Below are 17,711 nucleotides of genomic sequence, written 5' to 3' on the forward strand. Positions count from 1 at the left end.
TATGTGCAGGAGTGGGATTGCTAGATCGTATGGTAGCTCTGTTTTTAGTTTTTCAAGGAACCTCCATACTGTTCTCCATAGTGTATGTACCAATTGACATTCCCACCAACAGTGTAGGAGGGTTCCCTTTTCTCCACACCCTCTCTAGCATTTATTGTTTGTAGATTTTTTGATGATGGCCATTCTGACTGGTGTGAGGTGATACCTCATTGTAGTTTTGATTTGCATTTCTCAATTAGTGATGTACAGCATCTTTTCCTGTGCTTTTTGGCCATCTGTATGTCTTCTTTGGAGAAATGTCTGTTTCGATCTTCTGCCCATTTTTTGATTGGGTTTTGTGTTTTTGATATTGAGCTGGGAGCATATGTTTTTATTTTTATTTATTTTTTTAAAAAATTATTTATATATCTATTTATATCTTTGGCCGTGTTGGGTCTTTGTTACTGCACGTGGGCTTTCTCTTGTTGCGACAAGCAGAGATTACTCTTCATTGCTCTGCGCAGGCTTCTCATTGCAGTGACTTCTCTTGTTGCGGAGCATGGGCTCTAGGCACGCAGGCTTCAGTAGTTGCAGCACGCGGGCTCAGCAGTCGCAGCATGTGGGCTTCAGTAGTTGCAGCGTGCAGGCTCAGTAGTTGTGGTGCACGGGCTTAGTTGCTCCGCAGCATGTGGGATCTTCCTGGACCAGGACTCAAACCTGTGTCCCCTGCATTGGCAGGCAGATCCTTAACCACTGTGCCACGAGGGAAGTCCATGGGAGCATATGTTTTTATTTATTTATTTATATTATTATTATTATTTAAATTTATTTTATTTTTTGGCTGTGTTGGGTCTTCGTTGCTGTGCATGGGCTTTCTCTAGTTGCGGCGAGCAGGGACTGCTCTTCGTTGCGGTGCGTGGGCTTCTCGTTGTGGTGGCTTCCCTTGTTGCGGAGCACGGGCTCTAGGTGCGCGGCTTCAGTAGTTGTGGCGCGTGGGCTCAGTAGTTGTGGCGCACGGGCTTAGTTGCTCTGCGGCATGTGGGATCTTCCTGGACCAGGGCTTGAACCCGTGTCCCCTGCATTGGCAGGTGGATTCTTAACCACTGTGCCACCAGGGAAGTTGGAGCATATGTTTTTAAATAAGTGTTTTTAGTGTTTTGGAATCTTTGGGTACTCAGAGTAACTGTAAAACCCTGAGCAAGTCACTGAATTTCAGATGCTCCTTTCCTCTCTGTTGAGTGATGGTTTAGATAATTTCTAAACCAAGGTGTTTTGCACGCAACAGCTACCCAGTAAATGTTCCTTTTACTCTCTACTCTTGTGTCTTTATTGTTTTCCTTTTTAATGATTGTTGCTTAATCTCTTACGAATAGAGAGAGGACTACCTCTATCTATATATTTTTTTAACATTGTGGTAAGGCAGTTTTTGAAAAACTACGTAACATCAACCATATGAAGTTAAGCTGTGGTACGTAATCTATATTGAGACAATCTGAGGAAAGGCCTTGGGAAGGAATTTTGGTGGTAGATTGGCAGAAAGATTTGTTTTAAAGTCATATTTAAAATTACATAAAGTCTGATCTTGAGGTTTCTAATCAAAGATGTTTATTTTGTGCCCCTAATAGAATATTATGTGGTTCTTTGAAACATCTTTGTTCTTTATTTTGGGTAATAATGTTATATTTGTGTTTTGTGAAAAAACGAATTAGGAAATACTGAATTGACAATACTGACATTGAATTGGTTACATGGAAAATCTTATTTTGATAATTGGGAACTCACTATAGATATCCAGGTGTTTTGAAAAGTTTTACTTAAAAAAATAGAATTGTTTAAAAGTTATAAGTACTTGTGGGCCAGGCACCTGAAATAAGTACTTTATGTGCATTTTGTCTTTAAAAAATCTGAACAGTCTACCCTATGAAGTAGGTAATAATAGTATCCTCAGTTTATGGGTTAGAGTACTGAGGCTTAGGTTAAGCAACTTGCCTAAGGTCATATGGGTTGTGATCCACTTAGAGACAAGAGTTGTTAATTATTATGTTTAACAGTATTTCCTTTAACACTTGTGTAATTTTATCTGCCACATTAGTCTTAACTTTGTTGAATTTAAAGATAATTAGAATATTCATGGGAAATAAAGTTCCAATTCTGAAAACTGGAAATTTAAGTATATAAATATTTAAATTTGCTTTAGATCTTCTGGGATTTTAAATTACAGTATTTTATGCATTATGAAATCATGCTGAGTCAAGATAAAGTAAAACATAAGGTTTTAGTGTGGTGCTTTTTAAAAAAATTCTGTAGTTCAGATATAGTTTCCTTTTTGTCTGGTGAAATAGCCCTTTTAGCCAGTTATGCAAAAAACTTTTTATTGTAGGGCTATTAAGATTCAGGGGTTTAGACACAGTTTTGCCCTCTACTCACCTTTTCTTTTTTTGGGGGTGGGGGGCAGGGGCGGCGGTTTGCAGGTTAGAAGTACTCAAGAGTTTTATTTAATTGAATTGGTAATTTATTAAACCTTTTGATTCAATCTTTTTGGTAGCGTTTCTGGAATGTATTAGTCTAAAATGAATTGATAACTATAGTAGTCTATATCATTTTCTTAAATCTGCTATTTCAAAGGGCGTTACTTTTAAGAATGAAAGATTAATTTTGTGTAATATTGTTATTGCAGTAAGATAGGGTTTTAGGTGTATCAAGTGCAGGCTGTGTTCTTAAAATATAAGTTATCTTATGATTCCTTTGTCCTCAGTGTCATCAAAATGAAATTTTTGAGTTAGAGTGGGAAAGAAGATTAATCTTTATAAAACAAGACATCTGGTTAGTTGGAATTTTGCTGTACTCTTTCAGTATAGTAGGACATTCTTCTTAACTAAATTATTCAGTATGGCTCTTTGCCAAGATGTACTTACCTAGATGACCTTGGGCAAGTTACTTAACCTAAGCCTCAGTATTCTAACCCATAAACTGAGGATACTGTTATTACCTAGGTACTTTTAGTAGGGTTTTATTTTTTTCTTGCACTTTTTTTGGCCGGAGTATTTGCAAGTGTCTGTATGGGTGTTAAGTAAATAAATCAAGTAGGTTGATTTCAGAAAAAAATAAAATGTGCCTAGTACTTCCGTATAGTGTCTATTAATCTTATATTTTTTATTGGCCTTTTTTGAGTGCTTGTGGTATACCAGATACCTTTAAGAATTCTGCTCATGTACACACATACAGACACTCATGTAATGGGCTTAAAACCTTTTTGTGTACATTGTAATTATTATCACGTAATTAACAGATGAAGAACCTGAGGCACAGAAAATCACTTGGTTATATTACAGTTAGGAGCCAGGATTTGAACATGGACAGCCTATATCCATGTTTTTAACTACTAGGCTAATCTTTTTCTATAAGTAAAACAAATTTAGTATGTTTAGACTTGGAGTAAATAAAGAAATAAGTGATTGGGGGAAGGAGTTGTAGTCATTATTACTAGTTCTGTATACTCTGATAAAGACTATTCTGTGGTTACTATTCATATGAGACTTTTACTTAGGTAATTATAATTATAGCTATTATTAACAACAGTTAACATTTTTAGAGCACTATGTGCCAGTCCTTTTGCTAAATACTGTACATAGCTTATCTGTCTTTTAATCCTCATAATTAACTCTATGAGGTAAGTACTGATGTCCCCATTTACACGTGAAGAAACTGAGATTAGGAGATGTTATGTAATATAGTCAAGGTTCGATGGATAGTAAGTGATGAAAATTGAAATTCAGCCAGTCTTATTCCAGAGTCTGTATTCTTAATCTTTATGGCATACTGCCTCCCAGTGTAGTTTGTTTAGTTATGGCTCACTGAGTAGTGTGGAAAAAGATAAATTAATTCCAAGGAAAGACTATATAACCATTTATTTTTCCATGAAATTCCATTCTTTATGTTTTCAGTGTAATAAGGAAGAGCCATTCATATATAGATATATGTTTAATTACTTGATTAAATTCTTACATAATTTGTGATCATTGGAAATGGGTGTGATAGTCTATCATATTTTCATTTGTTGATTGCACTAATATTGTTAGGATGGATAACTGAATTTTTAAGTAATTAGAGTATGAAAGATAATACATATCATTTAAAAAGAATTTGGAATCACTTTGGGATTCTTCACGGCCTCAGGCATGTTTATGAAACTTGCTTTTCATTTTATCATTGATATAAGGAAATGCTAATATGTAACTATTTCTATTGGGACAAATTCTTAGTTATGTGGTTCTTAGTTATTCTTTATAGTATAATATTTTGGGGGGAAGTAGATTAATTGGAAGATTAATTTATGAGAAATAATATTTTAAGCAAATGATAGTCTGAGGAAAAGTCAGATATATTTTAATATTTATGATGTTGAAATGGAATTTACAAAATAGCCTCTTATTGGTGTGGTTAAGGATTACAAAGTTCTAAATTTCTTATCTAATTATGTTTGAGAATTAAGATAATTCTTATTGCATTCCTATTTCCATTTGGAAAATATAGGAATGTTTGCATTGATTTTTATACTTTGGCTTGGAAAGGAGTTAGTTGATATTTGAAAAATAGTTTTAATTTGAGCTGAAGTGCAAAAGTCATCCAATAACGATTTATTTTTATTCTTGGCTACCGTTTCTTTTTAAGGTATGTAAAATTTCACTGATGGTTTTGTTCCTGTTTTTATAGTTGCATGTAGTCTTTATTTTTCCTTCTAGTATTATTTTTAAGTTGATTTAGAAAGAGCACCAAGAAAGTGACATGGTTGTACACCTACACAGTAGTATTTAAATATATATAAATAATATAAACTCTATAAATCTATTGTATACTAAAACTTGCTACTTAAAATACCTTTAAAATTATAGCACCATACAGTTCTCATCTTGTTTTGTTATTCATAGTCTGCAGTGCATAAGTTCTCTACTGAAACGTGTGTCATAGTTTGACAATCATTGTTTACAAGTAATTTTCTCTCTTTTTATTACAATGCTTCCCCAGCAAGGACAAGTTTGGAAGGTTTGCAAAGCTTTTCACCTTCCCTCTGCCCGCTTGCCCGCTTTCAGATCAGTTTCATGTTTCATAACTTCTCTTTCTGCAATCCACAACATAGCCATAGTGAATGATGAAAAAACATTAAATTGCAAAACTGTATTTCTTCACACATAATAGTTAACTTTTCAAAGGACACATCCTCTTTAAAATGCAATAAAAAGAAGTTAAGTAAGAATGTTATAATTTTAGTAATTCCCTAAGAAATAGCATCTCACTAGAAAGCAGTTAATTAAATGTCACAGAATGAAACTGAACAGTATTGAAGATTATTCTGTATTGCTCATAGTTCAGATAAAAAGTTCTTTCTAATAATAATACCTTACATTTGTACAATGATTTACAGTTTACTAGAGAGAATGCTGTACTGCTGATGTGGTCAAAATGTAAACATTTCCATTTGTTCTGTGTTTAAGAGATATAGAATAGGTATAGATTTCATTGTTTGAAGTGCTGCTGGTATGATGGAAACCAATGTTGTAACTCAGATGTTCAGAGGAACAGGCAACACAGCTTTAGTGCTGTAAAGACAATTTTAGCAGCTTCCAGTTCTTTTGAACTAGGGCTCTTGTATTAAAATGTTTAAAGTGAATGAGGAAAACATTTTGGAAGAGACATTTAAACATAAGCTTTTATTATATAACACGTAGAAAGAAACATTTCCAGTACTCTACTGAATATTTAATTTTGTAATATTTTAATAGCTTCAAATGAATACAATCCTACCTCAAACCAAGAATTTCTTTTTCTTTTTCTTTTTTTTTAGGTTTGAGCTTTTTCCTTCACTGCTGTTCTGCGCTAACTGCTTTGAAACTTTCCATGCATTTTTTTCAGTAGAAGAACATCTCTGTACTGTCTCCCATTGCATATTTCAGCTGTGACAATCCCTGCACTTTGCCTATTCATTTTGTCACCTGCTCACCAAAAACAAATATCTCCTTAATTTCTGATTACAGATTTGCTATTATTCCTTGGTTTTAGAAGAAGGATGCATTTCACTTTTATTACTGTTGTTTTATAGGCTTGTGGAGACCCCAAGGCAAAACCATCCTACCTTATTGACAAAAACCTGGAATCTGCTGTGAAATTCATAGTCAGAAAATTCCCTGCTGTAGAAACCCGCAACAACAATGTAAGTCATTTAAATTTTTATATTACTTGATTTTAGCCATCTGTATTGGAAGTAGTGGTCAGTATAATGCTTGAAGTAGCTGTTATTTATCTACTTTATATTTAGACATACAAATTGCATACATTGATTAAGGGCTTTTAGAGATAATATTCTTATCTCTAAACTGGAAAAAAATGAGCTACATTGCCATTTTATTATAGAAAACATAAGATCTTAATTTCTTATATACACTTATTACCTTTCAAATTGCAACAAAGAGTAAGGTAATAGATACATGTGTATTTCAAATATTTGCATGACTAGTTGGGGAGTGTTTTCTTATAGTCATAGACTTAACTGTCTTGAAGTTAGAAAATGTCTTCATAGGGCTTGTATTGTTTTTAGTAATTAGCTGTGTTTAGCTTTAAAATGTATTTGTTTCTCTAGTTTTTTTTATAATTGAGAAAAACATTTTTGAAAAATAATATAACAAGCTGATGGTGTTAGGATCTTTATTATCCCATATTACTTTTCTCTGATGGGAAAATTTTTCATAGTACTCTATTGAAATATTTAGTCTTCCCAATATGTTCACATATCTTTTGGTAATTACTTATAATAACTGCTATGAATAACTAATTTTAGGAAATTGGAGTTATTTTTCACCTTGCTGTGGCCTTTTCATTTAAATTTTGTTGACTTGGAGTCTTTCTGCATGTCTTCTCTTTTTCCTTTATTTTTTTCTTTGATAGTCTTATGTTATAATTCTTGCTATCTCTTTTTCTTAATGTACAAACTTAGTCTAGAAATTTCCTCTTACATGTGATTTCCCTACTTCTAAGAAGCTCTGCTTAAGAAATATTTTGTCATCTTTTGGTTTCCTCAAATCATGTATGTTCATTGAAGATTTGTATTAGCCTGTTGATTCATCTTTCACTTAAAAATATTTTAATATAGAGGAAAAATACCAGTCACAATTAACAAAATACATCTGATAAAGTGCTTTTTAAAGAATTAATTTTAAAAAGTTTTTATGTTTTTTGTGAGTATGGGTTAATAGAAGTCTTTCTTTGTTTCACAGAAGATTGTGTTTTATCATTGGTATATTAAGGTATCACAATTAGTTCCTGATTACAAGTGAGTGATTCAAAGCACATATCCTTAAGAACACTGTTATTTGTGTGGAGAACTCTTTTTTAGTTATTGACATTAATTAGCTAACTCATCTGAGAGATTATGTACTCACTCTAAATTAAAGAGATTTTATAATAAAATCTGTCTTATGTTTAATTTCATATACACTTCTCTTTTTCATGGCTCAAAATCTCTGTGATATGAGCTCTTCAGAGAATCTTTTCAGTTTAATTTATATACATATATATGTAAATTTCTGTGTGAGAATGAGCATTTTCTTAGAAAATTAGCAAGATCTGATTAAATATATATTCACTGTTTCATAACAGTAAAATTTTTTGTTAAAGAATAAATAGAGAATCTTTGTTCTTGATTTGCTGGGCAAGCTGTTTACAATAATGCTGTTGGGGGGTTTTTTTTGCTTGTTTGTTTTTTAATACTTTTACTTACCTTTTTAACTTTTGCAGTACAAAATTGATTTTTTAAATAACAGCTTTATTGCAATATGATTTACATAGCATGCAGTTCACCCATTTAAAGTATACAATTCAGTGGGTTTTAGTATCTCCACACAGTTGTGCATCCAATGCCACAATCAATTTTAGAACATTTTCATCATCCCCCTAAGAAAGTCCAGACCCAGTAGCAGTCAATCCTGCCAACATCCACCCTCCCCTGCCCCCAACCCTAGGCAAACATGAATCTGCTTTCTGTATGCCTGCCTATCCTGGAGATTTTATATAGAGTCAAATAACATGTCTTTTTTGACTGGCTTCTTTCACTTAGTGTAATGTTTTCAGTCTATTCAAGTTGTAGCATGTATCAGTACTTCATTTCTTTTTATTGCCAAAAAATATTCCATTGTGTGGGTATATCACATTTTATTTATCCATTCATCAGTTGATGAATGCTTGAGTTGTTTCTGCTTGACTATTATGAATAATGCTGCTACGAATATTTGTGTAAAAGTTATGTGGACATATGTTTTTTATTTCTCTTGGATATATACCTAGGAGTGGAATTGCTGGGTCATGTGATAATTCTATGTTTAACCTATAAAATCAATTATACAACGTTGTTGAATGTTATGACTACTTGTAGAATGTACTCTGGTTGTTTTGTTTGCAAAGTCTGAGTTCTGTCATATGGTCTTTACAACTATTCTATGTAATGCTATTCTTTTTTTTTTTTTTAACCTCCTGAAGCACTGCGTAGTTTTTGAGTATTTGTGAAGTTTTGTGATCTTATTTTGATTTGGGCCTGCTAAAATCCTTTGAGAAGTTCCTAGCCAGTTTAGGTTAGGAAATGAGAAGTGAGGAGTTTAGTTTTATTGTTATATTTAATTCTAGAGAAATAGTTAATAGAAGCTTAAGGACAGGGAATGACAGTAGCATCTCGTATTGATAGGAGCTTGCAGATTTCTGGCTACTAAAGCACACTGAAGAAATAGTATTGATATCACAGTTGGTTTTTTTCTTTCTTATTCCTTACTCTTTTCTTATTCTTTGGGCCATTGTATAAATATGTGCTTCAGAACATGCTTACTTTATCTCAGGGATCAAGAAGATTACTGGTTAGCACTTTTTTGTTTTGATTTATGTTATACAAGCACCACTTGTCCCCAATTTCAGAAAAGGCAGTCACGAAAATTAAGATTTTTTCAGTGAAAAATTCAGCAAAATTTTTGCTTTCAAGTTTCTAAAATAGATCCTTACAAAAAAGCCAGTCTTGGGCTTCCCTGGTGGTGCAGTGGTTGAAAGTCCGCCTGCCGATGCAGGGGACACGGGTTCGTGCCCCAGTCTGGGAAGATCCTACATGCCGCAGAGTGGCTGGGCCCGTGAGCCATGTTCGCTGAGCCTGTGCTCCGCAGCGGGAGAGGCCACAACAGTGAGAGGCCTGCGTGCCGCAAAAAAAAAAAAAAAAAATGTTGATTTTTGATTGTTTCTTTAGTAACTGCTCCTGCTTCCAGCTCCTATACTTCGAAATCCAGTAGAGGCTGGGAGCACATAGATATCTAGTATACAATGAAGGAAGGCAGTGCCGACTAATAGCAGAATTGGTTCCTAACATGGCTTCAATAAGTGATGATGTTGCACTCTGTCGAGTCACTTTTACTGTCTTGCTTAGGCCTCTTTGTGACCAGTTATAAACTTACAAACTTTCCCCCCCAATTCTGGACTTAGGGAGAGTCTGTACCAAGGAATGTGATTCTGCTTTTTTCCTGGGTCATGGTGTTGAACTAAATGCCCTATACGCTTCAAAGCAGCTTGATTAAGTAAAATTCATATGAATAAAAGCCATCCAGTTTTATAATTATAACAGACACTTAATTGAGTGTCTAATATGTGCCAGGCTATATATTTTAATAGACTTTATAGACTTTCTTATTTAGTTTAGATTAAGGAAAGCGGTTCTGAGTTGAGAGATTATCTAATTTGCCTATAACATGATATCTTCCATTATTTTGAAAGTGTAACTGTCAAATGGATTTATGATTTGTTTCTCATAGGTTTCTTATGAGCATATAGAGGGAAATCTGTTATTTCCCTGGATGGAGAAAATAGTAGAAACTCCTTATTTTATCAACAGGTAAAAATTGTTTTGCCCAAGAAATCCTAAAAGCTAATATTCAGGTGTATGTTAAAACTTTTCTTAAGAAATTTTTTTTTCTAAAAGTTAGAAAACTTAATTTCCCTTCCCCTTTCTTCCTACACAGTAAAAGTATCTGGCACAAAAGTGTCATTATGGGATTTTCCTCTTTATTGTCCATTTTAGTACAAAATTTTGGACTTGATTCCCAAATTAAGGGGGAAATGATATAAATTACTGTCCTGTATATGTTAAATTAGATCTTAATGCCCTAAGAATGAAGACATTGTGAGTAGAGTGGCACAATAATAATATAGGGATTCTGGACTTAGATACAGGCCATTATTGAAATAATTTGAAATTAAGCTTTCAGACTTAGAGGAATATTTTGTGTTATAGATATTGTTTATTTCCTCTTTCAAGGAGCACAGTATTACAAATACTATGCAATTATATTTTTTATTTAAGTAGCTTACAACTGTCACTCAAGGCAAGACAAAATAAAGCAACTCTAAAGGTGTCGTCATTGCAGTAAGGTTTGTTCAGAGATACAGCATTAGAGTCTGTTTTTAGACACCATTTTATCCCTAGTGCTTGGCAGATAAGAGGCACTAAATAATGATGAGTGAATGAACCTAACTGATATGATTTAATTTAGCTAACTTTCATTTATTCAAACATTGTCTTAGAACTATGTCAGGATTCAGACTTACCAACACTTTTTTTAAAAACTTCATTATGTTATTAGCTATAAAAATAACTGTACTTTTTATTTTTAGTGGAGTCCCAGCTTCCTGAAAACATAAATGTGTTCTGGGGGTGGGGTGATGGTATTGGGGATGGGGATGGGGAGGCTCTTGACACATGCACTGTGGTTTAGTCAGGAGTCAGAAAGAAAGGGTAAGAAAACTTACTCGTTCCTAGTCTCTAAATGGGCATTACTTGTCTTATCATGGCTTCCATTATGATGGTAGTATACTGGTTAAGGGGATGGACAACAAACCAGAATTTGAATTTTGGTCTTTCCACTTGGCTGAATAATATTGGACAGATCATTCAACATCTTAAGGTCTCTTTGTGCTTATCTCTAAAGTGGTGATAGGAACTTTCCTGGTGGACAGTGGTTAAGAATCCGCCTGCCAATGCGGGGGACACGGGTTCGAGTCCTGGTACAAGAAGATCCCATATGCTGCAGAGCAACTAAGCCCATGCACCAGAATGACTGACCTTGCGCTCTAGAGCCTGTGAGCCACAACTGCTGAGCCCGCATGCCACAACTACTGAAGCCCATGCACCTAGAGCCTGTGCTCTGCAACAAGAGAAGCCACCGCAATGAGAAGCCTGCGCACCGCAACGAAGAGTAGCCCCTGCTTGCCGCAACTAGAGAAAGCCCGCGCGCAGCAACGAAGACCCAGCACTGCCAGAAATTAAATAAATTGATTAATTAATCTAATTAAAAATAGATTAAAAATAAATAAATGGTGATAATTCCAATCTTAAGCAGTTTAATATCTCCTAAAGCACTTAGCAGATTTGTGTAACAAATTACTTTTGAAAAATGGAAGCTGTTATTTATATTACTTCTCTGACTTTTTGGTCTACTTTACTGGCTTTTCTTCTAGCAGCTCTTTCAACATGGGTATTTCTAAATGACCTTTTTTTTCACACCCTGCAGTATATATGTATGAAAACATTTTACTTCCATGGCTTCAACTAAGTAATATACTATCAACTAAGTAATATACTAGATAGTATACTATCTAGTAATATACTAGCTGTAGTTACCCTTTGGACAGCTCCACAAGCTAAATATCAAACATTGTATCCAGTGTTGAATACATGATTATCCTCCATTTTGTTTCTCTTCTGTGTTCTCTGTTTTGAGCCATCACCATTCACTTGGTTACCTAAACTGGAACCTTTGGAAACCCCTTTAACTTTTTTTATATAAATTTATTTTATTTTATTTATGTATTTTTGGCTGCATTGGGTCTTCGTTGCTGCGCCTGGGCTTTCTCTAGTTGCGGCAAGTGGGGGTTACTCTTCGTTGCAGTGCGTGGGCTTCTCATTGCAGTGGCTTCTCTTGTTGCAGAGCAGGGGCTCTAGGCACGCGGCCTCAGTAGTTGTGGCATGTGGGCTTAGTTGCTCCTCAGCATGTGGGATCTTCCCGGACCAGGGCTTGAACCTGTGTCTCCTGCATTGGCAGGTGGATTCTTAACCACTGCACCGCCAGTGAAGCCCTGTAACAGAGTTTTGTGGGGTTTTTTTGCGGTATGCGGGCCTCTCACTGTTGTGGCCTCTCCCGTTGCGGAGCACAGGCTCCGGACACGCAGGCTCAGCGGCCGTGGCTCACGGGCCCAACCTCTCCGCGGCATGTGGGATCTTCCCGGATCGGGGCACGAACCCGTGTCCCCTGCATTGGCAGGCGGACTCTCAACCACTGCGCCACCAGGGAAGCCCTGTAACAGTTTTGATGATGTACTTTTGTGAAGAAGTATGTGTGTGTATCCTAATGGCAACTTAAAGAAATATTGGTTTTGACCAATTAAACTTTACCAAAATTCAAAGAATTTTAATACAGTGAGAACTAACTTGTGTCAATATTCTTTTAAAAATGTATCTTCAACATTTAGTTAATATCTCTTCTACATGTAATAGTCTTTAATTCTGCCTTGAATAAAGAAAGTAAATATAAGAATGAACCCCTCACTAGAAGAAACAACTAAGCCTTTAATATATTTGAAAAGTATTTGAAATAGGTCAAGTGATGGCAGGGAATTGCATCAGCCCTAATGACCTACCTAAACATTTAAATCTTTTTATTTTTAATTTTTACCATGCTAACATGAATACATGATAATGAATTGAATAGTCTAGAAGAATTAAGGATGAAAAGTGAGTGTATGTAATCCTACCCCACTCTCTCCCACCCTGGTCATATTTCTCAGGGGGAACTTCTGCTTTTAGTGTATCTGGAGGTTACCTCCAGAACTATAAGGAATATGCTGATTTCTTTTATATATTCATTTGCCAACTTTAGACAGGATCTATTAATTCTTTGCTACAAAATATGAAGATTTAGCTCATTAGGTTTCCTCCCCTCATTTACCCTCTCCCCTCTTCCTGATGTTTGATAGTTTTTTTGCTAACATTTTTGGATCATTGGTTACTTCTTTTTAAACTTTAAATAGTATATAGTTCTTCATATTTGTACACTTACCCTTGGTCATTTATACTTTCATGTTGTCAAAATTGTTAATGCTTTCCTTTGGTTCTGTAATCATGAAGTGTTCTGAGATTGAATTATATGCTGATTCTAAAAATTAAAATTAATAAAGACCTGAGTGTTAGGTTTGCATTGCTGCACTCCATTATCACACTTTGCACTTATTCTTATAAGTCCAAATATATAATATGTTTACATTATATGTTTTTTTATATACATAATATCATATATTTATTATCAAAGTGAAATGGATTCTCTCTTCCAGAATATTTCACAGTTAAATTTGTTACATAGATATATTGACTTTCTTGAATTAGTTAAGTGCCTTTATAGAATTTTAAAATTTATCCAGTCTAATAATCATACCACCTTTCTGTAAGCTTTTTTTTTTTCTGGAGCCCACTTTCCTATAATCCTCTGTCTTCTAACTTCCCTCTGGATAATTTGCATAAGCCTGCTGCATAGCTCTCATCCTGGGACATATTTCTCTTTATTGTCCTGAGTGTAATGGTTTTCACCTGAACTTTCACACTGAGTTTCATAGAGTTTGGAAATCCCCTGAAATTGTGTACAGAGTTCTTGTGTGAATGTATTTTTCAGCTTTTGTCATGTTCCCAAGGGTGGTTCTTATGATCCCAAAACATATCTGTTTTAAAATCACCTTATGTTGTGAATCTTGCCCACTCTATATTCTAATCATACTAAACTGCAGTAATATCTTCTTTAGCTCAAGGATGCTGTCAGTTTTTCTGCAAATGAAATGGCCAATGAGCATTATACTGGGGTTTCATAGCATAGTCCCCAAGGAGATGCATTCCTGCCATTTGCAATCATTTATCCATTTTCTTCAAATTTCCTGAAGTTATATCTTGCCAGTTTTTCAGCTATCTTCCAAACGTTGTTAGCCAATCCCTTTGGCTGCAATGGTGATAATGATTTCCTTCATAATAGCAAAGGATGTTACCAGTACCTAATCACCTGTTGATCTTTAGCTTTTATTTTCTTGGTCATTTGTTTGAAGGGGTCTTTAGCCACTTTTAACCTGCTATCCTTTGAGTACCTTTGACATGGTATCTTATTGTTTTTCATGGCCAGTCCGGTTTTACCTGTTGTCAAATCAAAAGTTATTTGCCAAGATCCAAAATTGAAGACAGCAAAAGAAACTATAAGGGAATGAATAACAGATGTTGTAAAATACTTATTTTCTTTTGTTCTTCCTAGCACTCACTCATCTTGGCTAAAAATGTTTTAAATATGTACAGTAATGGTCTTTGGCCAAGAACATATAGGATAGTATACTGTGTTAGTCCTCATTGTCTGGTGTAGGATAGAATGTAGAAAATGGGGAAGTAGATTTAATTGCTTTATTTTTTAAAGAAATATTTTATTTTGGGAGAGTATACACTTTCAAGGCACAAATGGCCATTCTTTCTCTTGCCTCTGGGTCTTTTGTTTATGCTGTTTTTCCTATCTAGAACAATCTTTCTCTCCCATATTGTTTCACTAGGATAATTTCTACTTGTCTTTCAGGTCTATCCTTAGATGTCACCATTCCAGAGAAGCTTTTTCTAACTCTTTCAAATTAGGTTAAGTGCTGCTTGTGTATGTTCTCATAGTCCTCTCTATTATTCATTTATTTATTTAAAACATTTACTGGGTGCCTTCTATTAGCTAAGTCCTGTTCTGGGAGAGGGAATCCAGCAGTAAATAAACAAGTCACTGGGCTTTGTAGAGCTTACATTCTGCTGGGCAGAGATAGACCAAAAAAAAAAAACCCAAACAAACAAACGGAAAAACACATAGTGCCACATAGAGTTGAGTTCTAAAAAGAACAAAGTGATAGTGGGAAGATGCCAATTTACTTGACCTGGGGAAAGCCTTACTGAGGAGGAGGCAATATAGCAAAAGATTTAAAGATAGGAGGAAGTGAGGTGAGCTGGGGGAGGAGCCTTCTGTGCTGAGGGAGCAGCAGTGGCAAAGGCTCAGGCGGGAGTGTGCCTGTCTTGTTCATGGAACAGGAAGTAGGCCATTATGAATAGACCAGAGTGATTGGGGAAAGGGGCTGGGAGATAGTGGTAGGAGATGAGGACAGTGATTGAAGGGGTCAGCAGATGAGATATGGCTTTCTAGGACATAGTAAGGACTTTGGCTAATTACTCTTGAGTAGAGATGTTATTGGATAAGAGTGGTAGAGGAATGAAATGATATACCTATGATCACTGTGGTTGCTGGGTTGAGAAATAGTCTGCAGGGGAACAGAAGTAAAAACAAACTGGTTAGGAAATTTGCAGTCATTGAGAGGAGAGCTGATAGTCGCTTGGTCTAGGGTGGTACAGGTGAGAAATGTTCAGATTTTGGATGTTTTGAAGACAGAGCCTATGGTATTTGCCAATGTATTGGGTATGGGGTATATGAGACAGTGAGAAATGTAAGACCCCAAGGTTTTTGGATTGAGGAAATATCAAGATTTACTGGAGTGAAGAAGCAAGAGGAACTGGTTTGGGGTGGGAGTATAGAAGGGATAGTACTCAGTAGCTTGATATTAGCTATGTTAAGTTTGAGAGACCTGCTAGAAGTCTGAGTGGAGATGCTGAGTAGCCAATTGTATGTATAAGCCTAGGGCTCAGGCTAGCATTAAGCTGAGAATCAAGTTGAAGAGGAATTATTGAGAGAGAGGAGAAGGAGTGGGATAATCACTGAGGAGAGTGTGAGAGTGAATTGATGGTGAAAATGGCATAATGTTGCTACTCAGTTATATTTAATGATTGTGAATTCAGGTTGAGATGGAGTCAGCATAGACATAGGCTTTCTCCTGCTGTGGGTTTTATCAGGTAATTATGATAGGGGGACAAGGGAGTAATATAATGAAGGACCATTATATTACAAGGGAGTAATATAATGATGGGCCAAAAGAGGAAACCGAACATGAGAGGTTGTATTTCAATAAAAAGATAGTAGGGTGAATGAATAGGAGCTCCCTCCAAGCTCAAAGAATTGATGAAGGTAGGGTATTAAGAGGGTATTAGAGATATCAAGTGGGAAGTATTCTTCCACTGATGCCACTTCACCTTATCTCCAAATCTCCCAAGAACAACAGATGTCCAAAAAGGCCAGAAAGAAGTCAAGACAGCCTAAGCATAAACTTTATTCCTCTTTACAGGCCTACTGATTGAGGTAATTTAATATGAGCCACCACTCTCTGTTAGTATGTAATCAATTAACAAAAATAATCCCTGAGTGCTCTCTGAGTTTTAGGCCCTCCTTTAATTTTCCCCGTCTTGTTTCTCATCTTCACCACCCTTAGAAGCTCTGACCTTTCTTGTTATGGTCTTTCTCATACTATTTTGTGTGTGGGTTTTTTTTTTTGTTGTTGTTGTTGTTTTTATAAACCTCTTTCATGTTATAACAAATTGGTGAGGGTCTTTGTCTTGAAGGGAAGGTGGGAATTAATCATTGTAGTTTTTCACCATCTTTGAACCTTATACTTAGAAGTTAGTGTGGTGTAACCAGATTCTAAAACTAGATAGTTATCTAAAAAAAGTGAGAATTACCTGTATATCTAGATATACAGTCCTCACTAGATTGTATGCTCATTTAGGGGCAGGGTCATCATTTTATTCATAGTTTTATCCCCAGCTCTTCCAACAGTGTCTGACAATATAATATCATGTTGGGGTATTTGTTGACTAAATGAATAATATAATTGTTAACTAAATAATTGTTAACTAAATGAATAATAATATTATTACAGTAACTTGTCTCTTTTTAGAGGTTACTTTTCATATCACAAGCCTCTCTGAATCACATCTGGGAACTAGGAAGCAATACCACTTGTAGGAATCTGCTCAAGAAAAATGGAAGTACATTACATGTCCACATATAGATATGTTTATAGCAGCATTCATTGTTCATAAGAGCTTAAAACTGGAAATAATTCAAATGCCCATCAACTGATGAATAAAGTAAATTGGTAGTATATGCAGTTAATGGAGTACTATTTAGCAATTAAAAGAAACAAGCTACCAATACATGTTATAGCATGGATGAACTCCAGAAACATTAGGCTAAATGAAAGAAGCTAGATGTAGAAAGCTTATATATTATTTGATTTCATTTTATAGAGAGTGTCTGGAAAAAGCAAATTTATCGAGGCAGAAAGCAGATCAGTAATTATTAGGGATGCGGGTAAGAATGGGATTAACTGTAAATAGGCACAAGGGAACTTTTTGGGATAATGGAAATGTTCTAAAACTGGGTAGGGTTGGTGGTTGCACAACTCTGTAGATTTACTAAAATAATTTAATTGTTCACTTCTGATGGATGAATTTTATGGTATATAAATTATACCTCAGTAAACCTGTAAAAAACAAATGATTTTGAGCAACCAGAAATGGTAGTTTATAAAAAATGAAGTTTATTCAGAAGTAAGCTTTTTGGTTCTCACTGTGCCCAAGCTTGTTGAGTTTGCTTAGGTAAAATTGTTAACACGTATATTTTCTAATGCATTGTACCTTAAAGGGTATTCTCATCAGGAGCAAATGGTAATTGATAGGAAGAGAAATAAAAACTTTAAAAAGTAAAAAGTATAGCCAGCAA

General features: G+C 35.1%; 1 protein-coding gene across 1 annotated transcript in view; it reads left to right on the forward strand.

The window, feature by feature from the left end:
* The window catches only part of NCKAP1 (NCK associated protein 1), a 98,405-nt gene that overhangs the window by 10,153 nt on the left and 70,541 nt on the right, over nucleotides 1-17,711 (forward strand). The window contains exon 2 of the mRNA XM_082658454.1: nucleotides 6,077-6,187. Coding sequence (XP_082514580.1) covers nucleotides 6,077-6,187 — 111 coding nt within the window. The remainder of the gene's footprint in view (nucleotides 1-6,076; nucleotides 6,188-17,711) is intronic.

Source organism: Grampus griseus, assembly GCF_964374135.1.
Source record: "Grampus griseus genome assembly, chromosome: 7".
Taxonomy (NCBI): Eukaryota; Metazoa; Chordata; class Mammalia; order Artiodactyla; family Delphinidae; genus Grampus; species Grampus griseus.